Source organism: Oenanthe melanoleuca, chromosome 25 (genome assembly GCF_029582105.1).
Source record: "Oenanthe melanoleuca isolate GR-GAL-2019-014 chromosome 25, OMel1.0, whole genome shotgun sequence".
Lineage (NCBI taxonomy): Eukaryota > Metazoa > Chordata > Aves > Passeriformes > Muscicapidae > Oenanthe > Oenanthe melanoleuca.
In genome coordinates this window covers 10182818-10208934 of record NC_079358.1, presented here as the reverse complement: position 1 = coordinate 10208934, position 26117 = coordinate 10182818, and the positions used below count along the sequence as shown (strand labels likewise).

At 48.9% G+C, this 26117-nt stretch overlaps 1 protein-coding gene and 1 pseudogene across 2 annotated transcripts; one reads left to right on the top strand and one right to left on the bottom strand.

The window, feature by feature from the left end:
- Positions 1–220: 220 nt before the first annotated feature.
- Positions 221–26001, top strand: LOC130262667 (zinc finger protein ZFP2-like; annotated as a pseudogene).
- LOC130263078 (zinc finger protein 239-like) lies at positions 7356–17181 on the bottom strand. 2 transcript variants are annotated; one of them, XM_056510552.1, is made up of 2 exons: positions 17035–17181; positions 7356–11590 (listed from the first exon to the last, which is right to left on the bottom strand). In XM_056510552.1, exon 2 carries the CDS (start codon positions 11551–11553, stop codon positions 10720–10722), a length of 834 nt encoding a protein of 277 aa, XP_056366527.1. In that variant the 5' UTR covers positions 11554–11590; positions 17035–17181; the 3' UTR covers positions 7356–10719. The 2 variants fall into 2 exon arrangements, with proteins under 2 accessions (XP_056366527.1, XP_056366525.1); XM_056510550.1 differs by having other exon boundaries at positions 7356–11580.
- Positions 26002–26117: the final 116 nt, after the last annotated feature.

The following is a 26117-nucleotide window of genomic DNA, read 5'->3' as shown; positions in this document are numbered from 1 at the left end:
TCCCAAACCAAGATTTGTCAATCCTAAGGCTTTGGCGGATTGAGGAGGAGGGAAAGCCCCAGAGACCTCTTATGAGCAGGGGCTGCACACCCAACCCAGGGAGCTGTGAGGAGGAAAGACCCTCCCTGAGCCGGGAAGACGGCTGGAGATCCAGGCAGAGCTCAGAGGTGGTGGAGAAGCCTCATGGAGGGGAGAAGCCACACAAGTGCTTGGAATGTAGGAGGGATTTCACCCGGAGATCCCATCTGATCCGGTATCAGGTTGTCCACACTGGGCAGAAGCCCTATGAATGTGGGGAATGTGGGAAGGGATTCAGATACAGCTTCGGCCTGATCCAGCACCAGGTGATCCACACTGGGCCCTACACCTGCTTGGAATGTGGGAAGAGCTTTGGGGTCAGATCCAACCTGAGAAGCCAGCAGAGCATCCACACTGGGGAGGCCATACCAGTGTCCTGAGTGTGGGAATAGCTTTCAGACCATGTCCAATCTCCACCTCCATGAGTGGATTCACACAGAGGAGAGGCCCTTCTGCTGCCTTGACTGCGGGAAGGGATTCAAGTACGACTCCACCCTCACTGCCCACCAGCGCATCCACACTGGGGAGAGGCCCTATGAGTGTCCTGAGTGTGATAAGAGCTTCTCACAGAGCACTCACTTGACCCGACATCAAAGGAGGCACCACTAAGGGAAGCCCTGTGAGTGCCCCGAGTGTGGGAAGAGCTTCGTGCTCTGCTCCAGCTCCATCCCCATGGGAGGATCAATGTTGGATGATCCCCAGTGACCCCCACTGGGCAGAGTCCTGGTGATCTGTGGTCCTGGTGATCCCTGTTGGGTGGGGGGAAGGGGTTGGAGAGATTTCTCTCCCTTCTCCTTGTCCTGATGTGATTTGGTTGGTAATAAATTCCCTCCCTGTGCCCAGGCTGGGTCTGTTGCTCCTGTGCCGGTGCTCGGGGCGGGATCTCTCCTGTTCCTTCTCTCAACTCCCGGGCCTCTCCTCAGCCAATCAGACAATGTGATGAAGAAAATTCAGCCAATCAGGGAGAGCAGCTCTGATGACTCACCGGTTGCCGGGCAGACCCGCAGCACCCAGTGTTCACCTGGACACCACCCTTCCCACGCAATCACGATCCCCCCGCCGGGTCCCCCCAAGTCATTCCCCCCAAGTCCCGCCCCAGAACAAACGGGACCAGGATAAACTGGGAAGGTTTATTGGGAACACTGAGAGCAGCTGCGCATGGGTAAAGTGACAGCAGGGCTGGAGGGACACAGGACGTCCTCCAAAATCACTGCGGGGACAGAGCGAGGGGTCCTGGCTGGGCCACGAGGAGGGGCTGCAGCCACTGCTGGATCAGGAGCTCTGTGGAAAGAGAAAAGTAGGTGACACCAAGCTGGGGTCCCCAGTGGGACACAGGTGTTCTGGGGAAGGGAATACACAACACTCGGCGCCCCCCCTCATGAAGCCCAACATGAAGACCCCGATCCCCGTCAGCAACTTCCTGTGGGCGATGCATGGCGGCATCTCTGGGCGTCCGCAAGGGTCAGGACCCCCCCAAAACCTCTCACAGACACCCCAAGCCCCTCCAAGCACCCGCCCAATCTCCTCCAGCCTACCCAGAACTCCCTAAAACCTCGTCCTGTTCTCTTCCCAGTCTTCCCAGGACCCACCAAAGCCCCTCCTGTCCGTCTCAGAATCCCACATCCCCCTCCCATTTGCCACCTCCCACTGTCCCAGGACCCCTAAACCTCTCCTAGTCCCTTCCCAGCCCAACCTGGACTCACTATTCCTCAGTCCACAGCCATTCCATTCCCGCCTACTCACAGTCCTCCTAACTCCACTTCCAGACTTCCACCCTCTCTCCCACTGCCCTTCCAAATCTCTCACCTTTCTCCCAGTGCCCCTCCAGTCCATTTCAAGTCCTTTTCAGTTCAAGCCAAAACCTCCACCCTCTCTCCCATGTTCCCCCACTCTCTCCAATTTCATTCCCAGCCTGTCTCAGTGCCACACCACCCCTCTCCCATCTCCCCTCAGCTGATCCCAGTGTGTCCTCACTCTCTCCCCGTGGCCCCCAGTGTGTCCATCTCACTGTGGCCCTTGAGCTCCTAGGCTGGCCCTGGCTTCCGGCTGTGCTCTGTAATGGATTTCTACCCTGCCCAGATCCAGCTGAGGTGGTTCTCAAGGCATGTGGTGGCCAATGACCTGGTACCCAATGGGGACTGGATTTCTAACAGCTCCTGGTGCTGCTGAAACCCCTCCCCGGGTGTGGGGGGGGGGGTCACCTCCAGCCGTCAGGTGGAGCACATCAGCCTGGAGCACCCCCTGAGCCTGCACTGGGGCACAGCCTGGACCCTGCAGTGTGTTATTCCCCTGCTCTTCCACCTTTCCGCACTGCCTCCCAACCACCTCTGTCCCACATACTTGGTTTTGGGGGTTCCAGGCCCCTTCCCCTTACTCTGAAGGTCTCAAACTCCCTATCTCACAATTCAGGCACCTCACTGCCACTTTTTCCTGGGAGGAATGCCTGAGGTCTGGGATTTTTGGGGTGTAGTTTTAGAGGGGGAAACCTCTGTCTGGCTTTCCCCTCCCTCTTGTGGCCTCTGAGCTTCCCCAGACACCTTAGGAGTGCTGGAATTTCCCTCCTGGGTACATGGACATCCATTCCCTTCATGGAGCTGGGGCTCCGGCAAGGGGGTCTTTGGGTCCTCACCCACCACGTTTCCATCCCTGTCATTGTCCCCCACATCTCCATCCATGTTCATAACCCCCATGTCCCCACTAATGGCCACGTCCCCATCAATGACCATTTGTCCCCATGTCACTCTCTGTGCCTGTATCCCACCATGTCTGTGTCTCCTCATGTCTCCACCCGTGTCTCAGTTCAGTGTCTTTATTTTTAGTGTTGGATGTTTTAAAAGGATGAAGAGAAATCAAAAGCAAATCAAGTTGAGAAGAAAAGCATTTCTTTGTCCAACTAAGGATCAATGTCCATGGGTGGGAGGGAAGAACCTTTACTGGAAGGGTTTCCACCCCACTGTCTCCAAAATCTTGGTCTTGGCCCTAATCCATCACTAATCCATTTTGCTATGCAAGACACTCATTAGTAATAATCAAAATTGTGAAACCACTGAAGTTGGAAAAGACCTCCAAGACCATTCAGTATTCGTGGATGCCACCAGAAGACAGGATCAAACACAAGATTTTCTGGGGTTGTGATGCTGTTATACTGTGTCTATTTCCTAATTATTTAAGATCAGACAAAGTATCGCATCATGGATGGAGAAGGATACCAAAAGATGCTCTTTCAGTCCCAGTTTATTGCATGGCGATGGTATGGCCGGAAAGAGGCCGAGTTTCTCTGGGGAACAGGTATTCAGGAGAGGGAAATGGGTGTAGCCTTGGCTAGCTGCCAATGGGATGAAGACACAGACGGGACAGGGGCCGGAATACCCGACCCCTGGTGGGTACAAGGACACAGGGGAAGGTCACAGGACCGGAAAGGAAGACATGAACTGGGGTTTGCAGGAAGGAGGTTATAGGATCCTGATTTCAGTTCTTATACCTCATATACCGAATTACAACATCTCACCGTTTTTTTGTTTTTTAAGTAGGGGGATGATATTAGACTAATTTTAGTCCGAATTTATGATTTTGCTTACCATTTGTGATAAGCAGGAGAATTAGATTGTTTTATATTTGCTATCCTTATATGATTGTCTGCTGAGGTAGAAGAAGTGATACCAGTAATGGCCTTAAATATTAACTGAAGTATGATTCCAAATGCTATTGCTACAAGGGAAAGAATTAACAACAAATAACATAATGGTTTTGACTGTGGAAGTCCACCACCCAGAAAACCCCCAGCCCTTGAACAGTTCATTAAGCCAGTCCTTTGTTTCTTGCAGAGCAGCGTGGACATTTAGGAGCTCTTGCAGTCAGGTTCATGCAGCAAAGTCCTTCAAATCCCTGGTATCCCAGGCAGGTGGACATAGGGTCTGTTGCTGCTGCAGTGGACAGGCATATGTTTTCCTGCTTGAGTGTCTGTGCCAAGGTCACCCAGATGTTTTGACGTGGCTGAGGGACGATCCACGCCGCTGCCAGACTGTTCAGGGCTAACAGGAAGACAACTTGGATGGGGTTCTTCACAGGGTTAACTGGAGGGTAGCTTTCTTCTAAAAGGAAAAACAAACATTTTAAAACATGTTATAAGTCCTTTTCTGCCAGAGGGTATTCCTTTATGAGGTTTTTGTTTCCTTTCCCTCTGCGGCGTCTTCTTTTCGAAGCAGTGGTTACTTGCTTCTCATCTCCTTCTGCTGTGGCTGGAGTTTTGGGAAGAAAAGGTTTAACCCACTTTTGGGGAATCCATCGAGGGCCTGAGGGGGTTGATACACATGCATAGCCCCTTCCCCAGGTTACTAGCTCATAGGGACCCCTGGTTTCCCATGTTTCTGGATCCCTAATCAAAACAGGTGGATGCTGAGACAATTTAAACTGCTTACTGCTGTTAAAATGACGGACCACAGGAGGTGTCATGGTTTCAAATGAACAATTCAATAAATTGATTGTGAACAGAGCTTTACAGAGCTTTTGCTGGGGAGACATCCACACAGTTGAACTGTTTTGCCTAGCAAGAACTTGTTTGAGTGTTTGGTGTGTGCGTTCAACCACTGCTTGGCCTGTAGGGGAGTGGGGCATGCCTGTTTTATGTCCCAGTCCCCACTGCTGGACAAATTCCAGGAACTCCTTGGATGTGTATGCTGGTCCATTATCTGTTTTTATTTCTTTAGGGATCCCCAACACTGAGAAGGCTTGCACTAGGTGTTGTTTTACATGTACAGCCTTTTCCCTGCATGTGCGGATGCATAAACTGCACCTGAATATGTGTCTATACTCACATGAACATATTTGAGGCGTCCAAAACTAGGGATGTGTGTGATGTCTGTTTGCCACACCTCACAGCTGCCTAGGCCCCAGGGATTAACCCCCACACCCAGCGATGGCATGGCCTGGAGCTGGCAGCTGGGACACGTGGCTACAATAGCCTTGGCCTGACTCCATGTTAGCTGGAACTGACGGACCAAACCTGGTGCATTCTGGTGGTACTGCTGGTGGCTCAGCTTTGCCTGTTGGAAAATGTCAGGAAGGCATGCTTTTTCAGCTGGAGCTGCAAGAGTGTCTGCCATCTGGTTCCCTTCTGAGATTTCTCCTGGCAGTTCCGTGTGTGACCTCACATGTATTACATAGAAAGGATGTTCTCTGTGAGAAATCAAATAGATTAGTTTTGACAGCAGCCTAAAGAGCTGCTCATTATTGATGTCTTTGAGCACTGCCTGCTCCGCCCTGGATACTACCCCAGCAACATAAGCTGAATCTGTTACCAGGTTGAAAGGCTCTGAAAACTGCTCAAAGGCTCTCACAAGTGCAGCCAGTTCTGCAATCTGGGGTGACACCTCCACAAACTTAACATCAGCTTCCCAATGCTGAGTCTGAGGATTTCTCCAAGTCATTACCGACTTATGGGAGGCCCCCGATGCATCTGTGAACACTGTGAGTGCCTGAAGCGGTCTCCTGCTTCTCTTTTCACAAGGGATGAGGTGGAATTCCTCATTAAACAACTTATGAGCTGGGCTGTGAACAGATATCTGTCCAGTGTAGCTATCCAGAGATATTTGGAGGCTGGCATTGCTCTGTAACAAATGCTCAAACATTTCTTTTGTTAGCCTTTCAGGAGAGTTTTTCCCTCCCCAGAAAGTTTAATTGGTAGCTGAACACATGTGAAGTCAGACCCAGACAGTTCACGCAACCTCATTCTTGCTTTTTGAATCAACTGAGCCATAAGCTCCTGTGGTTGTGTGATAGTTTTGGATCTTTGGTGGGAGAGGAAGACCCATTCTATGATTAAGAGTGAGTCTCTCTGCCCCTCAATCCACTGAAATATTAACCCGTGTAAGTGTGACAGTTTCCCCAAAACAATGAAATTGAAAGGTAGTTCAGGCTGGTAGCGGTGAGCCTGCCTTTCAGACAGGGCTTTCTGTACCCTTTCAATTGCAGCTTTTGCCTCAGGTGTCAGCTCTCTGGGAGACAGTAGCTCCCTCTCCCCTTTCAATAAATTAAAAAGGGGTTGTAAGTCCTCATTAGTGAGGCCTAACCAAGGTCTTACCCAGTTCAATGACCCACACAGAGAGTGAAGATCTGCAAGAGTTTTAGGGTTACAATTAATTTGTAATTTCTGTGGAACAATGGTCCTGGCTGTAATCTGTAGGCCCAAATATTTCCAAGGTGGCATCCTTTGAACCTTGTCTTCCTGTAATTGAAATCCAGCAGAGATTAAAACTTTAACTACTAGGTCAAGCGTGTGTTGGAGTATGGAGTTGTCAGGAGCACACACCAGCACATCATCCATGTAGTGCAGAATTATAGCTTCCCTGCTTTGTGCACGCACAGGAGACAACAATGAAGCTACATACCACTGACAGATAGCAGGACTACACTTCATGCCCTGTGGAAGCACTTTCCAGTGGTATCTCTTCATTGGAGCCTCTCTGTTCAATGATGGCACTGAGAATGCAAACTTGGGAGCATCTTCAGGGTGTAATGGGATTTGGAAAAAGCAATCTTTGATGTCTAAAACTGCCAATTGCCAGTCTCTAGGTAACATGCTTGGACTAGGCATTCCAAGTTGCGGAGACCCCATGTCCTGAATTACTTTATTTATTTCCCTAAGGTCATGCAACAATCTCCATTTGTCTTTCCCTGGTTTTTTCACTACAAAGATTGGAGAATTCCATGGACTAAGTGTTTCTTCTATATGATTTTTTGCCAATTGTTCCTCTACAAGTTTTTCAAGTGCCAGTAACTTTTCCTTTTTCAGCGGCCACTGTGTTGTCCAGATAGGTGTGTCACTTAGCCATGTTAGTTTCTGGACCTGGCAGTCAACAGTGGCCGCTTCCAAAAATCCTGAGGGGTTTTTGGAATTATCATTTTAACTCCCCACTGTGACATGGAGTCCCTCCCCCACAAGGGACATTTGTAATCAATTACAAATGGACGAACACTGGCCAATTTGCCGTCCGGTCCCTCAATTTGTACAATGCGTTTTGATATTTTTGCCAATTTAACTCCTCCTATACTCTGGAGCTGCCCAGCCACAGGTTGCAATTCCCAATGTGAAGGCCGAAGTTTTTCAGGAATAATGGTCACATCTGATCCCGTGTCCAGAACACCCTGGACGTGTAGGTATCTGTTCCATGTGTCATGTTGCATGCTAGAGAAGGTTTTTCCTCCTTTACCGTCTCTGCCCAGTAAACCTCTGGTGACTTATCATCTGCTGTGATGTCTGCTGGAATAGGAAAGGCTTGGGCCAGTACTTGCCCCTCACACAAATAGAAAGGTGCTTGAGAGCAACGGGCTAATATTATAACACTGGATATTTTCCCCTTCATGATCATAGGAGCTATTTCAATTTCTAAAGGTGTGTGTGCAGTGTCTCCCACAACAAAATACTCACTCTCCATGTGGCAAACCGTCATGTCAATTAAGGGGCTTGAGATGTCCACTGTAATGATGGTCCACTCAGCAGATCTGAAATGAAAACCTCTGGTAGTCTGGAGCCTAACACAGCCACAGGACTGCCTGACCTGGTTAAGAGAACATTTAACATTTATATCATCTGTTATCCCCACATTGTCCCTTCCACCTCCCCCTTTGTTTTTAAGAGAGAGGCTTTTGCTACAGTATAGCCTGCAGAATTTCTATCCTGGCGCTCTATGGTGTTTATGGCAGGCCAGCGCCTCAGTTCTAGTTTTTTGGTCCACTGATTTTCTTCTGTTTCCTGTTCTGAGGACAGTCCCTAGCAAAGTGTCCTTCCTGCTGACACTGGAAACAGGTGATCTTCTTTAGCTGCTGTGATGACATGTGCTGCTTCTTCATCTGTGGTGGTGGAGGTGCTGGAGGCTTAGGAGGTGCTGGACTCGGGTTCCTCTCAGGATCACTGAACAGTTCTGCTTTGCGTGTGCATGCTTCGATCATCTGTGCTAGGCTGGGCTCCGGGTAGAGTGGTAAGCTCGAGATGACTCTGCGACATGCTTGATTGGCGTTCTTCTCTGCTAATTCCTTAATCAGTTCTGCATGCATGGCTGGATTTTGCACCTGGCGTTCCACCTGTGTCTTTAATCGATCTATAAAACTTAAAAAACTCTCAGAAGAATGCTGTTTAATATGAACATAACTAGTAGTTACTTCAGGTGTTGGCAAACTGATAAAGGCCTTTTCAGCTGCATCACTAACCTTATTCAAAATAAATTTAGATAATAACCGACTTTGCTTTTCAGGGCAGTGAATATCACCCTCCCCACATAAATGATCCAATGTAATTTCATTATCATCAGAATCTTTAGAATGCTCAGGGTTTTTGTGAAGCTCTGTTAAAAGACTGCTTAAAGAACGTTTCCAAATATTAAGCCATAATTCATATTCAGCTGGAGTTAGCAAACACATAATAGGTCTTTTATATCATGGGGAACTAATTCATTAGACAAAAGAGTTGTTCTCAGCATCCCTTTAAATATTTCACTTTGCCTCCCAAATTCCCTTTGCACCTTACAAATTTCCTTTTTATCTTGGTATGAGAATGGCTCGTAGCTTCTTCTACCATTCCTTCTACCCACATAACTAACTGGAGCTGTATCAAAGAGCTGAGGAGGGTTAGTCAGCAAGTTAGGGGTTAAGTGGTTCTGTGTCTCTGCCTGCGTTCCTGAAACACGTGCTGCCCCTCCCCCCGTCTCAGCCCTCCCGGAGCTCCTATTGTTTTCTGTCCCCGTGTTAGAAAGATAGTTACAAGGTGATATAGAAACAGCAGCTTGGAAATATGGGTTTACATAGCTGGGAGGATATGGAGCAGAAATGGGAGTTGGATGCAGGAATGGGTTATTGGAAGAAAAAGGCATATGGTTTGAAGTTAGTACAGATTTTCCCCCTTGCACTGAAGAAAGGTGATTTTCTAAATTAGAATTTTCAGGCGGCAACATTGTATAACTGGGGGGATTGTTAGAATTAGTAGTTTCTTGAGGTATTTCTGATTTCTCTTTTAATTCAGGGACAGAAGATTCCGAATTAGGCAAAGAGGAGTTTAATTTAGGGACAGAAGATTCCGAATTTAATTGCGTTAAGTGTTGGTGAATATTTAGAAATATAGGCAAAAATAAAGCAGCCGTGGTATCGCCTTTCTGTATTTTAGAAGTTAATAAATTTCCAACATTGTCCCAAAATAAAACTGAAGTGACATCTTGCTTTTCAAATTCTATAACTTCTCGAGACAACAAACTAACAAATTGCTTAATCTGTTTTTTAGAAATTACAAAATCCTGCGCATCTAACATTTCTTTAAGCTGAGAAATAATGCTCTTTTGTTGTGCAGAAAATTTCCCCCCCATTCCGATGTTATAAACACAAATGCACGATTCCTATACTGTTGCAGAAAGTTACAAATTAGCAGTCCGTTGCAAACCCAGGTGTGGGGGTGCTGGGCTTTGTTGCTACACGCGGCTGTCGCTATGGCAGCACCGGGTGGTCCCGGGGAACTCCTCCGAAGGGAAATTCCCGCGCCCGTGCTCACGCCAATAGTACAGCACACGCCGGTGGAGGGGCTGAGCACGTAAATGCCGGCAGGATTGCGCAACACCGCCCACGTGTTCGCCACTCCACGCGGAACTGCCGCCGCTGCCCCCGCGGGATACAAACCTCCCCCCGCGAATTTGGGGCTACTCCGTCTAAAACTCCCCCCTCCCCAGTACCTCGGGGCTAGATAGGGGTTCCTGCCTCCCCGAAGGGATTTACCTTCCTCAGACGGAGTGCGGTCTCGCAGTAACTCTGCAAAAGCTCCAATCCAGAATCGGCTCCTCCGAGTCTCGCGAAGAAGTTATCCGATTTCACCCTCTTATGTTCGGGGCTGTCAAAAAGCAGCTCCGACCCACAGAGGTAGCTGAACAGCCCAACGGGCATTTAAAAGTTCTAAAACAGGCACTTTTTAGCCAAATGGGGTCTATAACTGAAGCCCCACAATTGGGCGCCAACTGATGCTGTTATACTGTGTCTATTTCCTAATTATTTAAGATCAGACAAAGTATCGCATCATGGATGGAGAAGGATACAAAAGACGCTCTTTCAGTCCCAGTTTATTGCATGGCGATGGTATGGCCGGAAAGAGGCCGAGTTTCTCTGGGGAACAGGTATTCAGGAGAGGGAAATGGGTGTAGCCTTGGCTAGCTGCCAATGGGATGAAGACACAGACGGGACAGGGGCCGGAATACCCGACCCCTGGTGGGTACAAGGACACAGGGGAAGGTCACAGGACCGGAAAGGAAGACATGAACTGGGGTTAGCAGGAAGGAGGTTACAGGATCCTGATTTCAGTTCTTATACCTCATATACCGAATTACAACAGGGTTGAAAGCCAAAAATCCTCTCTTCCCAAGAAATTCCCAATGTCCGTTTGTGTCCCAATGGATGTTCCTGCCCCGCATTCATCCAGGAGCCCACAGGGAGACAGGACGATGCAGAGCCCCCACAGCCAGGTGTCTTCCCAAAAAGGATCACCAGGACCACAGATCACCAGGACTCTGCACAACAGGGATCACTGGGGATCATCCAACACTGATCCTCCCATGGGGGATGGAGCTGGAGCACAGCATGAAGCTCTTACTCGGGGCACTCACAGGGCTTCCCTTAATGGTGCTTCCGCTGGTGCTGAGTCAAGGGTGAGCTCTGTGAGAAGCTCTTCCCACACTCAGGACACTCATAGGGCCTCTCCCCGGTGTGAATCCGCTGGTGTTTGGTTAGGTCGGAATTTTGCTTGAATCCCTTCCCGCAGTCGGGGCAGCGGAAGGGCCTCTCCTCTGTGTGAATCCGCTCATGTTTGAGGCGATCGGAGCTGGTCTGAAACCTCTTCCCACATTCAGGACACTCGAAGAGCCTCTCCCCAGTGTGAATGCACTGGTGGCTTCTCAGGGCGGAGCTCCACCCGAAGCTTTTCCCACATTCCAAGCAGGTGTAGGGCCGTTCCCCCGTGTGGATCACCTGGTGCCGCATCAGATGAGATATGGTCTGGAAACTCCTCCTGCATTTCCCACACTCATAGGGCCGTTCCGCAGTGTGGATCCTCTGGTGTTGAATCAGGCTGGAGCTCTGGTTGAAGCCCTTCCCACATTCCCCACACTCGTAGGGACGTTCCCCTGTGTGGATCCTCTGGTGTTTGACCAGCCAGGAGCTGTAGCTGAAACCCTTCCCACATTCCAAGCACTTGTGCGGCTTCTCCCCTCCACGAGGCTCCTCCACCAGCTCTGAGTTCCACCTGGATCTCTGGCCGCCTTCCCGGCTCAGGGAGGGTCTTTGCTCCTCACAGCTCCCTGGGCTGGGTTCGCTGCTCCTCCTTATAAGGGATCTCTGGGGCTTTTCCTCCTCCTCCATTCGCCCACAGCTCACGAAAAAAAAATCCTGGTTTGGGACAAGCAGCAAGAGAAAAGGGCCTTGGGCTGGGGGTTCCTCCTTGCCCAACTTCATCTCATTAAGTCATCAGGCATCTTGTGTCTGTAAGAGCCTCCAAAACACCAAGATTCAGATCAGAAATTCTCCAAAGATCAAGACACAGATCAAAAAATACCCAAACAGCTAGACTGAGCAAGAATGCCCTCAAAAATATAAAGATTCAAGCCTTGCAAAAAAACAAACAAAGCACCAACACTTAGGCCAATGAAGCACAGAAACACCCAAATTCACCCCTGTGAAAACTGTGGATCCCTCTCTCCGGTCACCTGCTCCATGTGGGGGGAAAACGCTCCTGGGGCTGGGGAATGGCTGCAGATGCAGATAGGGGTGGAAACTGCTCCTCCTCCTCCTGCATCCCTACTCTTCCTCACACTCCTCTTCCTCGCAGTATTCCTCCTTCTCCTGCACAATCTCACCTTCTCCTCCCATGTGCATCATTTGACCATTTTGCTCTTCAGTCCTGCTTATCCTTCCCTTCTCCTGCTGCCCCCAGGCCCAGCACCCACTGCCGGCTCCCTCTTTCCCCCAAACCCACAGCATCCCAGCGCAGGGGCAGGGATGGAGCTGGGGCAGCTCGGGCTGGGGCAGCGCTGGGCTCTCGGCCGCTCCCGCCACGACAGCTCGGGGGGTCCCGGCCTTGGTGCTGTCCCCCTCCCACCTCCCCAAATTCCCCTCGTGGGGGGTGCTGGGGCCCAGGGGAAGGGGTGCAGGTGGGGTCCAGGTGGGGAACACTGGGAGCTGCGGCTCTGCCTGGACACTGCTGAGCCATCAGTGTCCCGCGCCATCGGGGGCGGGTGCAGCGAGTGAGCTGAAGGTGCTTCACCCAGTTTGGGTGATTGGCTCCCTTGGGGGGTGGCGGCACCGGGCATGGATTGGGTACCTGAGAGTGACCAGGAGACAGATGAGTGACAGATTAGGGGGGCTGTGAAGAGTCGTCAGCCAGAGAGCACTGAAAATCCCATCAGTGAGCACAGTGGGATCGTCGGGGACTAAACATGGCAGGGCACCCATGGAGGAGAGAAAGAGAAAGCCAGGAAGGGCTCATAGCAAAAGGGATGATGATCCTAAAATATCTCTGAAGGGTTTCTTGAGAGCATGTTGAGGGAGTTTGCACATTCTCCCAGAGGCAATCAAGGACACGGACACCCACGGGGGCAATAAGGGAAATCCAGAAGGGATTGAGACAGCAGCATTCATGGGATAAGTGGGAAAGGTGAACTGGTGTGTTTTATTCAAGCAATGTCAGAAGAAATGGGGGATGGGTTTGAAATGCAGGAGCTCTTATTTGTTCGTAATTCTGATTGTAATTTACTGAGAATTGATTTGATGGCTAATTTAGGAATACAAATTAGTATTGTAAAGGTGATACAGAGTTGTGCCTTCTACTGGCAGATGTCTAGCAAGGCCTATGCTGAAGTGAACCCAGAAGGTTGGGCAGCTCCAGGAAAATAGGGGAAATTAGATATAGACCCTCGCCAAAGTACTTTGAAGCAAAGACAAGTGGTGTCTAAAAGCAATACCCTATTCCAAGGGAGGGAAGGAAGGGCTCACAGCCTCTTACTGAGTCCCTGCTAAAGGCAGGGCTTTTGGAGCCAGGGATCTCTCCCTAGAATGCTCCTGTCCTGCCAGTCAAGAAATCAGATGGAATCAACAGAATGCTGCAGGGTCTAAGAAGAATAAATAAGATTAAACCCAGGCACCCCACAGTCTCAGAACCTTACACCATCTTGAACCAGGTTTCCTCCACACACTGCCACCATTCAGTACATGATGTCAAAGATGCTTTCTGGGGATGCCCACTCACACAGGATGGTAAACTGCATTTTGCCTTTGAGTGGGTACAAGAGGTAGAAGAGAAAATGGTAAAGACATGGACGCTCCTTCTTCAGGGATGCACGGAAGCACCAGCCTTATTCAGACAAGCCTTGCAGAAAATATAACAAGAATTTATCCCACCCCCAGGAATGGGTTAATGCAGAATGTGGATGACTTGCTCCCATCAGGAGGACAAGAAGTGGTAGAAGAAGCCCCTGTGAAATGGCTGAATGTTCAGGGTAAAAAGCATCTTAGAATATTGGAAAAAAAAAATACAGGCAAATGCTGGACAAAATGGTTTAATATTTGGGACATATTTTGACTGAATTTTGTGGTGTATTAACCCAGAGAAGGACCAGGGAATCTCAGAAGTAATGTTATCCAGCACTAAAACAGAGCTGGAACAATTCTGAGGATTAACAGGGAATTGCTGGACCTGGAATGAGGATTCTCTGTATGAGCCAGAACATGGTACAACTTGTAAATCCCAGATAGCTTCAATATTGTGGTATGGACACGAGAAACAGCAAAAGTTCAGAAAAATGAAATAAAACCAAACGATTGATGCCCCAGAGTGCAGCAAATGATTGGTACTTCCAGAGTCAGAAAAAAAATAAAATTGAATGGTATGTGTGTTATAGCACATATTTTATCACTGGATTTGGGAAATACTAAAATTAATCCTATATGTATAATGTTGGAAAACTTGCTGTATTAATATAGTTTCTTTTGGTTTTGCGATTAATGAGACTTAAAAATAGTAGTGTGAGAAATATTTTTATCTTGAACTATAACATGGTGATGTAAAAAGCATTTGTTCATCTACCTAGCTTAGGGAATGGTAAAAAAGATAATCAGGAAATTTTTCACATTCTTGGGTTATGGGACAGCAGACACCCAGGGAAGGAAAAAGTGTTGATCTACAAGTTGAGGGAGAATGATTTTGAATAATGCATGAAGAGCCATGAATATACTACAGGATGATGCATTTAAGGAAGTGTTATCTTAATTAGAGTGTATTCTTGTCTGAAGGCCAAGCACCCTGCTGTTATAACCTTTTGTTTTATTGTTTGTCTCCTATTGTCTTTTATTAAATCTTGAATTATTTACCAGGAAATTGAACCTCGTTTTTTAAAATATGGATGTTAAACACGGCTATGCCAAAGGAATTCTTGTGCTAAAATGTTTAACCCAGTAGCCAGAGTGGCCTCACAGTCTGCAGGATTGTGCAGGCACAGCTTTAATAGGACCTGAGGCCCAGAAACTGATGGCAGGAGGATCTCCTATTCTTCAAGTCTGGCACCAAGTTAAACCTTTGATAACCAAAAGAGCCTCTACATGGATGAGCAGTGCTCAGTTACTACAGAATGAAACTAGTTCAGTGGCACAGGAGGATTTACAATTGAAGACAGGGGAAGGGTTTAACCCAGCCTCCTGTTTGAACAGCCTGCACAGAGGCTGGGAACAAACCCATGGCTGCATTCAAGTGACAGAGCTCCAGAGCCAGGACAGGAGAGATTGATGAGACATTCCCTGGCCTGAGAGACAAAATGCATTCATGGATGGGTCTGCAAGGGCAGGAGAAAAGAGTTCCAAGACATGCTGTGATTAAGGAAAGAGAATTAGACCAAGATTTACACTCAGCCTAAGGAGTGCAGAAGCACCACTGGTGGCCAAGTGCCATGGCCCATCCCAAGTATCCCTGAGCACAGAAACAGCCCTAGCACAGCTCAGCACAGGGGGACTCCTCACCCTGGGCTCAGGGGCTCTCAAGCCCCACAGATCTCGGCTGCAGCACCAGCATGGGAGGCCCCACTGAGCCTGCACTGAAGGCAATGCAGCAGCAGCCAGGGCTCCACAGTGGGGGAAGCCCCTGGGCCTGCCCACACATCCTCTGCTCAAATCCTCTGCCTGGGCACCCTCTAGCCACTGGGACCAATCCTTGCTGCCACTGCTGCAGCTTCGCTGCTTTCTGTGCCTGCAGTGCCAAAGTTGCTGGGGTACACAATGGCAGAATTCCACTCTGGCTCTCAATTGCACACACACACTGGGCTGACTGGGATTCGATTGAGGGAAAATACTCCAATTGTAAATTTTAAAAAATTTACTTCTGTACTCTGTCTTGATTTCCTTTACATTGGGGAAAGGAATTTTAAAGGGTTTTTTAAAGGGCTGTTACACCACTCAACAGACATGAGTTTAGCATCTCAACAGACTGGGAATGGCCCAGAAGATACACAGAAAGACAATGACCATCAACAAAACACCAAGGATCATCAGATAACATCAAGGAACTGCCACAGTAGTCACTGTCCCAAGGCATAGTTGGAGAAACTATGTTCTGGAAAAGCCTGAGTAGGAAATCCAGGAGTTTGGATCTAATTAATAACAGAAGGGAGAAATCCAGGTGCAACACGAAACCAAATAATAAGAACTACGAAACTTTGAAGAAATGAACACTAAACAATGGATTTCTATGAGTTCAGACTCTATAAATACAGGAAAAAACTAGGAAAACTCACATATCAGGGAATGATTTTCTCTGCACACCTCGTTGAACTGTGGGTGTTGCGATTTCTGTCACACATCCTTCCCAGAATCAAGTAGTGTGCCTTGACTCTCTAATGCTAAAGACATCCAAGTAAAAAGCAGGTTCCAGAGGGGAAACAAGTGAATCATCCACTGGCTGCTCTGGAAGAGCATCAGCTCCAGGCAGCCAGGAGAGAAGCTACAGAAATGCAAACTAACACTGCTGGGGAAAAGTACCCATTTACCATGTGAATTACAGAATTAGACTACAAACTGTCCTCGAAATAATAACCAACCAGAGAGATCCAGCTCCCGACCTTCCTGCCAACCCAACCCCTCCAAGGAAGAAGGAGACATTTGTGCAAAATTAAATTACTTAAACTGCTGTTTGCAAATAGATGATAACTGAAAAGTGGTGAAGCATACAATATAGGAAATAAGAAAGTAGCACATAATCTGGTTGAAATGTAGAAAGGATGGGAATGGGACACATTTTCGTGGTTCCTTGGCAGACCATGGGTTAAAAGAATGCTATTCCTCCTCTGAAGTGCTGCAGCAACTCTCATCTTTTTTCCCATGCACGACAACTTGCTGAGTGCAGCTCATTCAGCAGGTGAGCAAGGGGATGCAGGTGGCAGCCAGGCCTCCTGATCCAGAAACAGGTACAAAAGGACGGGCAGTGAGGGCACTGAGAAAAATCCCAAACCAAAGAGGATATGAAAGAGACTGAGCCAATGGTAATTAAAATTTGTAAAGACAATTATTGAGAAAAGTAGAAGAAGAGGGATTGTAAGCAGTAAGAATAATATCGTAGTAGGGATGCATATTAAGGGAGACATTGAATAGGTGAAACAGGAAGTCTGAATTTTCCAAGTGCCTCAGCCAGTGAGGAAAGGGGAGGGAGATGCAGCCGGGAAAATGAGGATAAAAAGGAGGCTGCGTTTTAGAGACCGCATGGCAAATGCCGCAAGGCTTCTCCCTTTGTTCATAAATAAAGTCACTTTTACAGGACTCCCCTGTGTCCTTTGGCCACACAAAGCTCTTGCCACGTGAATTTTCTCGCACAGCCCCGGGGCCTCTCTCAAACATCACTTTCCCGGCGCGGGCTCCTGCAGAGGCTCTAGGTGGGTCCCGGCTCCATCCCGGACTCACCCACAGCTCCCACTGCCCTCAGCTCCTGCTCATCCCGAGCTCCTAGCGGTTCAGGGCAGCAACGGTTCCTTGGCCCGATGTCCGGGCCGGGCCCAGCGCAGCAGCTGCTCCAAAAGCGAGGTTTCCGAGAAATGGCGGAGCTCCGGAAAAGGAACTGGAGTCCATGACGTAATCAAAGCCTGTCCCTGGCTGCGATTGGCTGATTCTGCTGTTATTTCTTCTTCTCGCGCGCTGATTGGGCAGAGCGGGAACAAGCCCGGCCCCGGGGCCAAAGGTGCCATTGTTGGAGCGTCTGTGCGGCCCGGGAGCGGCGGCAGCGGCCGGAGCCCTGTGAGGCGGCGGCGGCGGCGGCGGCGGCGGCGGAGCTCGGAGGCAGCCCCAGCGCAGGTGGGAGCCGCGCTCGGTTCTGCGGGGGCTCGGGGAGTCCCCGCTCTGGTTAATCAACGCGCGAGAAGGAGTAGTGACGGCAGTATCAGCCAATCGCAGCGAAGGGCGAGCTGTGCAGGCGGCAGCAGCCTCGGCCCGCGCTCTCAGGGCCTCCGAGGTCTGTGATGCGAAAGTCGGAGTTGAGGAACAGCCCTGGAACGGGCCCGGACCGAGGCGAGATTGGCCTGAAAACACAAAGTTCTCCTAGCTGTAAGAAAGTAGTCTCCAGTGTTATAGATAAAAACGAGGTCACGCCGAATTAAATATGATTAAAATAAGCGATATTTATTTTGCGACCGAAACACGGTCCTCGATAGCCACAATCAAAAAGGACAATGCCGAGCTCGGGGTCGGCATCGGGTGAACACACAATGATTCGAACTCTATCGCTCCGAATCCCCAAATGTTCACGAACCCGCTTTGGTTAGTCCAGTTTTTATACAGTTTTTCCTTACCCGGAGCGGAGATCTTTGTCTTCTATTGTCGTTCAGCATATTCATGTAGTTTTCTTTCACTGCGTTGAACTGGACAAAACCATATCCTGGGAGATGATGAATTCTGATGAAGGCAAGTTCAGGTTTACAGGAAGATGGAATTGAGATGTAACTTGCAGATTTTGGTTTACTGGAAACGGGCATTCAGATGTATTTTTCTTGATGGCTCTGATTACCTTAATTGTGGGTGCTTATCGGGCTCTTATATTTTTGGTGCTCTCTGGACAGAGCCATCTCCACCGCGGCTAGGTCTATTGTCTTGCTAATTCTAGCTTTTTAGCTTTTGTTGGCAGTTAGAGTGTTGTGATTAAGCAATTCCTGTTCCTCCTTTTGCAGCTTTTGTTTTTTAAGTTTTTTATTACTTTACTCATACAGACATTGCTTATTTTACATTTACAACTTTACACGAATTACATTATATTATATATTACACCAGCAATAGAGGGCAGAGAAGGAGCTCACCGACAAGACTTTGGGAGGTCCCGGGGGCATAAAAGGCAGAACATCCATTCTGTAGGTGAGCACGTGGGGGTTTCGTCCTGTGCTCCCTGCGCTGATTTTTCTGCTTATTCAGTTTTTTCTCGTATTTTTATACTAATGTTTAATAAACCTCTGAAAGTTTAAAAAAAGGGAGCATTATTTCTCACAGTCTACACTGCCCGGCTGGGAGATTCAGCTGGAAATAGGAAGGGGTTTGGGAAAGCTGGTTTTATGGGTCTTCATTTACTTCTCATTATCCTGCTCTGAGTTTTTGGAGTTTTCTGCCAGAAATCTTTCCAATGCATATCCACTTGTTTTGGAGATGTTTTCCCTTTTTGGGGGAAATAAAAGCCGTGCATAGATGCTCCTAATTAGGAGTAGCAGAAGTGGGTCTCCAGGGCTTCCCGCTGAAGCAGAGCCACCGAACACGCAGGGCTGGGAGAGGCGTGCCGGGAGCTGAGGAGAACTTTGTGTTTTCAGGCCAATCCCGCCCCGGGCCCGGGCCCGTTCCAGGGCTGTTCCCCATCTCCGGCTTTCCCCTCACACAGCCCGGGGGCCCTGAGAGCGCGGGCCGAGGCTGCTGCCGCCTGCACAGCGCGCCCCTCGCTACCATTCGCTGATTCTGCCGTCACTCCTCATTCTCGGACGCTGATTGGGCAGAGCGGGGACAAGCCCGGCCCCGGGGCCAAAGGCGCTATTGTGGGACCGTCTGTGCGGCCTGGGAGCGGCGGCAGCGGCCAGAGCCCGGTGAGGCGGCGGCGGAGCTCGGAGGCGGCAGCAGCGCAGGTGGGAGCCCCGCTCGGTTCTGTGGGGACTCGGGGCTCGTAGGGCTTCGGCGCTGCCCCCGCTCCAGGGCCCGGACAGACGCTCTGCCGGCTCTGCCTTTGCTGCGCCAGGAATGCTTCGGCGGCGGCATCGGGGTCGGGCTTGGGCTTGTCCCCGCTCTGCCCAATCAGCGCGCGAGAAGGAGGAGTGACGGAAGAATTTCCCAATCGCAGCGTGGGGCGGGATCTGCACCCTGTACTATCTCCCCTTCCTTTCCCGGAGCTCCGCCATTTTTTTGGAACCTCGCCTGAGGAGCGGCTCCTGCGCTGGGTCCGGCCTGGGCATCGGGACAAGGAACCGCTGCTGCCCTGAACCGCCGGGAGCTCGGGGTGAGCAGGAGCTGAGGGCGGTGGGAGCTGTGGGTGAGTCCGGGATGGAGCCGGGACCCACCTGGAGCCTTGGTAGGAGCCCGCCCCAGGTAAGGGATGTTTGAGAGAGGCCCCGGGGCTGTGCGAGAAAATTCACGTGGCCAGAGTTTTGTGTGCCCGAAGGAGACAGAGGTGTCCTGTAAAAGTCACTTTATTGATGAACAACTTAGAGGCCATGGACATTTGCCATGCGGTCTAAAACGCAGCCTCCTTTTTATCCTCATTTTCCCGGCTGCATCTCCCAATCTCTTTCCCGAAAAAAAGGAAAGATACTTGGAAGGTTCCCGATCCGCCTGCTGCTTGTCTTTGTTTATATTCACCCCTCCTTCGGTATAACATCCGATATTCACGGCTCTTTTAAGTCTTTCTTCTTCTCGAAATTCAGAAATTGAGCAGGATCTTGGCTGTGCAGCAGTCTTTGTCAATTAATAACATTTCCTGAAAGTGAAGATTTCTCCCATTCCTTTCTCATGTACAAGTTCCTGGTCCTTTCTCTTAGAAGATTCACTCATTAACTCTGGTTTTTCTTCTGGGACTTTGATTTTGGGATTATTCTCAGTGCCCTCCTTCCCTGTCCTTTTGTAGCCGTTTCTGGATCAGGAGGCCTGGCTGCCACCTGTATCCCCTTGCTCACCTGCTGAATGAGCTGCACTCAGCAAGTTGTCGTGCATGGGGAAAAAGATGAGAGTTGCTGCAGCACTTCAGAGGAGGAATAGCATTCTTTTAACCCATGGTCTGCCAGGGAACCACGAAAATGTGTCCCATTCCCATCCTTTCTTCATTTCAACCAGATTATGTGCTATTTTCTTATTTCCTATATTGTATGCTTCACCACTTTTCAGTTATCATCTATTTGCAAACAGCAGTTTAAGTAATTTAATTTTGCACAAATGTCTCCTTCTTCCTTGGAGGAGTTGGGTTGGCAGGAAGGTCGGGAGCTGGATCTCTCTGGTTGGTTATTATTTCGAGGACAGTTTGTAGTCTAATTCTGTAATTCACATGGTAAATGGGTACTTTTCCCCAGCAGTGTTAGTTTGCATTTCTGTAGCTTCTCTCCTGGCTGCCTGGAGCTGATGCTCTTCCAGAGCAGCCAGTGGATGATTCACTTGTTTCCCCTCTGGAACCTGCTTTTTACTTGGATGTCTTTAGCATTAGAGAGTCAATGCATTACTTGGTTCTTGTTGCGATGTGTGACAGAAATCGCAACACCCACAGTTCGACGAGGTGTGCAGAGAAAATCATTCCCTGATATGTGAGTTTTCCTAGTTTTTTCCTGTATTTATAGAGTCTGAACCCATAGAAATTCATTGTTTAGTGTTCGTTTCTTCAAAGTTTCGTAGTTCTTACTCTTTGGCTTCCTATTGTCCCTGGATTTCTCCCCTTCTGTTATTAATTAGGTCTGCACTCCTGGATTTCCTACTCAGGCTTTTCCATACCAGGTTCTCCAGATATGCCTTGAGGCTGGTTCTGGAGACCCTGTTCCTTGGTGTTTGCTGATGATAGTTTGTCTTTTGTTGATGATCATTATCTTTGTGAGTATGTTTTGAGCCATTGCCAGTTTGTTGACTTGTTAAACTCTTCTGTTGAGTGATGTAACAGCCCTTTAAAACACTTTAAGATACCTTTCCCCAAAGCAAAGGAAAAACAAGCAAGAGAACAGAAATACATTTTAAAAAATTTATACTAGGTATATTTTCAAGCACCAGCACAGGGTTTTTTTTTGTGATTTTTTTAATCATCCCCTGCCCACTGTGTGAATGTAATTGAGAGCCAGAGTGGAATTGTGCCGTTGTATTCCCCAGCAGCTGTGGCAGTGCAGGCACAGAAAGCAGCGAAGCTGCAGCAGTGGCAGCAAGGATAGGCTCCAGTGGCTGGAGATGCCAAAGCAGGGTGCCCAGGCAGAAGATTTGAGCAGAGGATGTGTGGGCAGGCCCAGGGGCTTCCCCCGCTGTGGAGCCCTGGCTGCTGCTGCATTGCCTTCAGTGCAGGCTCAGAGGAGCCTCTCATGCTGGTGCTGCAGCCGAGAAGTGCAAATCTGTGGGGCTTGAGAGCCCCTGAGCCCAGGGTGAGGGGTACCCGTGTGCTGAGCTGTGCTAGGGCTGTTTCTGTGCTCAGGGACACTTGGAATGGGCCACGGCACTTGGCCACTAGTGGTGCTTCTTTGCACTCCTTAGGCAGGACCCGATGTCCTGGTTGAATGTTGGGAACAGCAAAGTGCAAAGGCAGGCTCTGTGCCAGCCCAGCTTCCTGTGGGAGAGATTTCACAAGAGACAGGATTGTGGCCACAGACTGTTTGAAATATGCATCCCTTATCTCCAACCCCACTAGGTGGAGAGTGAGCAGGGTAAGGAATTCCAAACAGCAATTCCAAGGGAGATAATTGAATATCTGTCCTCGGCCTGGCTCTTATTCTTGCCAAAACCACTGGCAAAAGCCGTACCCGTGGCATCTTGGTTTCTATCACCAGCTTCTAAAGGAGTTTCTTTATTTCCACATTCATTCTTTATACTTCACCTCAGCTCTGGGAGTGCCAGGGCTTGTGGAGGCCCCATTGTATTCCTAAAGTAGCCATAACCCCCTGAAGGATCTTTCCTGTAAAATGAGTTCCCCATCTGAATCTCTTGCTTCCACAATCCCTTATCTTGTCATTCTTTGTTTTAGAAATACCTTAGTAATCGATCCAGTGGTTACTGAAGAGGTCAGAATTGGTTTAGCCACCCTGTTAGCTGCCATGCTGTCTCTAGCAAATATTTGAGTCTTCCTGCTGAGGGCATTTCAGTGCCAGGCTCTTCCAAGCACTCACATCTCTGCTGGTTCAGCTGACCATGTGGGCGCTTGGTATAATTCCCTTTCCTTAATCAGAGTGTGTCTTGGAACTCTTTTCCTTTCTTCTGCCCTTGTAGACCCATCCATAAAGACATTTTCTTCCTCAGGCCAGGGAATATCTCATCAATCTCTCCTGTCCTGGCTCTGGAGCTCTGTCACTTGAATGCAGCCATGGGTTTGTTCCCAGCCTCTGTGCAGGCTGTTCAAACAGGAGGCTGGGTTAAACCCTTCCCCTGTCTTCAATTGTAAATCCTCCTGTGCCACTGAACTAGTTTCATTCTGTAGTAACTGAGCACTGCTCATCCATGTAGAGGCTCTTTTGGTTATCAAAGGTTTAACTTGGTGCCAGACTTGAAGAATAGGAGATCCTCCTGCCATCAGTTTCTGGGCCTCGGGTCCTATTAAAGCTGTGCCTGCACAATCCTGCAGACTGTGAGGCCACTCTGGCCACTGGGTTAAACATTTTAGCACAAGAATTCCTTTGGCATGGCCTCGTGTAACATCCATTTTTTAAAAAGTGAGGTTGACTTTCCTGATAAGTATTTAAAAGTTTAATGAAGGGGAATAAGAGACAAACAATAAAGCAAAAGGTTATACCCACAGAGTACTTGGCCTTCAGCCAAGACCACAGCCTAACTCTGAAAGCACTTCATTAATGCATCAGCCTCTTGCATCTTCATTGGACTTTCATGTATTATTCAAAATCATTCCCCCCAAACCTGTAAAAAAGCATTTTTTCCTTCCCTGGAGGTCTGGAGACCCATAGTCCAAGAATGTGAAAAGTTTCCTGATTATCTTTTCTACCGTTATCTGAGTTAGTTACATGAACAAAAGCTTTTTACCTCACCATGTTATAGTCAAAGAAAAATATATTTATTGTACTACTATTCATAAGTTTTGTTAATAGGAAAACTAAAATAAACTATATTAATACAGCAAGTTTTCCGACATAATATATGTAGCTTTCATTTTAATATTTGCCAAAAGTCAATAATATAATATGTAGTATAACATACATACAATTAAAATTTCTTTTCTCAGTCTGGAAGAGCCATGGCTGAGGCAACAATCCTTTTGGTTTTATTTCATTTTCTGAAGTTTTGCTGTTTCTTGAATCCATACCACAATATTGAGGCTATCTGGGTTTAAAAATTCATACAATGTTCTGGCTCGAACAGAGAATCCTCAGTCCGGGTCCTGCAATTCCTTATTAGTTCTCAGAATTGCCCAGCTCCATTTTATTGCTGGGTAACGTTACTTCTGAGATTCCCTGGTCCTTCTCTGGGTCAATACACCACAAACCTTCAGTCAATATATGTCCCAAATATTTAACCTTTTTCCCTTCTATTTGAAGTTCTTTTTCCCTCAAATAATCAAAGACGCTTTTTAGCCTTAACTTTCAGCCATTTCCCTGAGGCTTCTTCCACTTAGCTGAAATACTTGAGAGTTAGAGACTTTCCAATACATCCACTGCATCCCCCTTAATATTCACCCCACTTTTGTAGAGCTAACGAAATTCATGGCTCTGTTAGGTCTTTGTTCTTTCTCTAGGAGTTCATGAATTTAGCAGGACCTTGGCTGAGCAGCAGTCTGTGTGGTCAATTAATAACATTTTCTGAACCTGATGGCTTCTGCTGTCACTTCCTTATATACACGTCCCTGGCCCTATCTCCAACGAGATTCCCAGCATCTGTTTGTAAAGACACTATCCTTTTCTTCCTTCCATGGGGATCCATGCAGAGCCGCAGCTCCCAGCGTTCCCCACCTGCGCCCCCTGCAAGGGGAATCTGGGGAGGTGGGAGGTGAGAATGCCAAGGCCAGGCCCCCCCACGCTGTCATGGTGGGAGCGGCTGCAGTGGGGACCGAGTGCGGGCGGGAGCGGCCGAGAGCCCAGTGCTGCCCCAGCCCGAGCTGCCCCAGCTCCATCCCTGCCCCTCTGCTGGGATGCTGTGGATCTGAGGGGAAGAGGGGGCCGGCAGTGGGTGCTGGGCCTGGGGAGGAGAAGGGAAGGAGAAGCAGGGTTGAAGAACAAAATGGTCAAATGCTGCACTTAGGAGGAAGAGGTAGGATTGTGTGGAAGGAGGAGGAATAGTATAAGGAAGAGGAGTGTGAGGGAGAGCAGGGACACAGGAGGAGGAGTTGCAAAAACAGGAAGCAGCACAATGTTAGACCCCTCCCTGTATCTGCAGCGTCTCCCCAGCCCCAGGAGCATTGCCCTGCCACATGCAGCAGGTGACAGGGGAGAAGGATTCATGACTTTCACTGGGGTGAATCTTCGTGTTTTGGAGATTTTTTTGCGAAGAATGTTTGTGCTTTGGTTTTTTTTGCAGGGTCTGAATCTTTGTATTTTGGAGGGGGATTTTGCTGAATGTTGCTGTTTGTGGCTGTTTTGATTTATGTCTTGAATATCAGGAGGATTTTCTGTTGGGGTCTAGGTGTTCAGGTGCTTCCTGAAGGCACAAGATGTCCAGTGATTTCCTTAGGTGAACTTGGGTGAGGAGGAACTCCCAGCCCAAGGCCCTCTCTACTTGTTTTTTCCCCAAACCAAGGTTTGTCATTCCTAAGGCGTTTGCGGATTGAGGAGGAGGAAAAGCCCCAGAGACCTGTTACGAGGAGGGGCTGCACACCCAGCCCTGAGCGCTGCGAGGAGGAAAGACCCTCCCTTCCTGAGTCGGGAAGGCGGCCAGAGATCCAGGCAGAGCTCAGAGGTGGTGGAGAAGCCTCATGGAGGGGGAAAGTCCCACAAGTTCTTGGAATGTGGGAAGGGTTTCAGCTATAAATCCCATCTGATCCTGCACCAGAGAATCCACACTGGGGAGCGGCCCCACAAATGTGGGGAATGCGGGAAGGGATTCAGAGATAGTTTTCATCTGATCCAGCACCAGGTGATCCACACTGGGGAAAAGCCGTACGAGTGTGGGGAATGTGGGAAGAGATTCAGCAACAGGTTTAGCCTGATGCGGCACCAGGTGATCCACACTGGAGAACGGCCCTACACCTGCTTAGAATGTGGGAAGAGCTTTTGGTGGAGCTCCACCCTGACAAACCACAAGCGCATCCACACTGGGGAGAGGCCCTACGAGTGTTCTGTGTGTGGGAAGAGGTTTCAGAGCAGCTCAAATCTTGTCCTACATGAGCAGATTCACACAGAGGAGAGGCCTTTCCGCTGCCCCGACTGCGGGAAGGGATTCAAGCAAAATGGTAACCTCACTATCCACCGGCGCATCCACACCAGGGAGAGGACCTACGAGTGTCCTGAGTGTGGGAAGAGCTTCTCAGAGAGCTCAACCTTGACCCGACACCAACGTAGCCACCGCTAAGGGAAGCCCTGTGAGTGCCCCGAGTGTGGGAAGAGATTTGTGCTGTGCTTCAGCTCCATCCCCCATGGGAGGATCGGTGTTGAATGATCCCCAATGATCCCTGTTGGGCAGAGCCCTGATGATCTGTTTTCCTGGTGATCCCTGTTGGGTGGGTGGAAAGGGTTGTTTAGATTTCCATCCCTTCTCCTTGTGCTGCTGTGTTTTGTTGGTAATAAATTCTGTCCCTGTGCCTAGGCTGGATCTGTTGTTCCCATTCGGTGCTCGAGGCGGGATCTCTCCTGTTCCTTCTCTAAATTCCTGGGCCTCTTCTCAGCTAATCAGAAGAGGTGCTAAAATAATTGAGC

Bases quoted from the DNA above. Each gene is read 5' to 3' on its own strand.
- LOC130263078 (XM_056510552.1), bottom strand. From the start codon at position 11,553: ATGAAGTTGGGCAAGGAGGAACCCCCAGCCCAAGGCCCTTTTCTCTTG.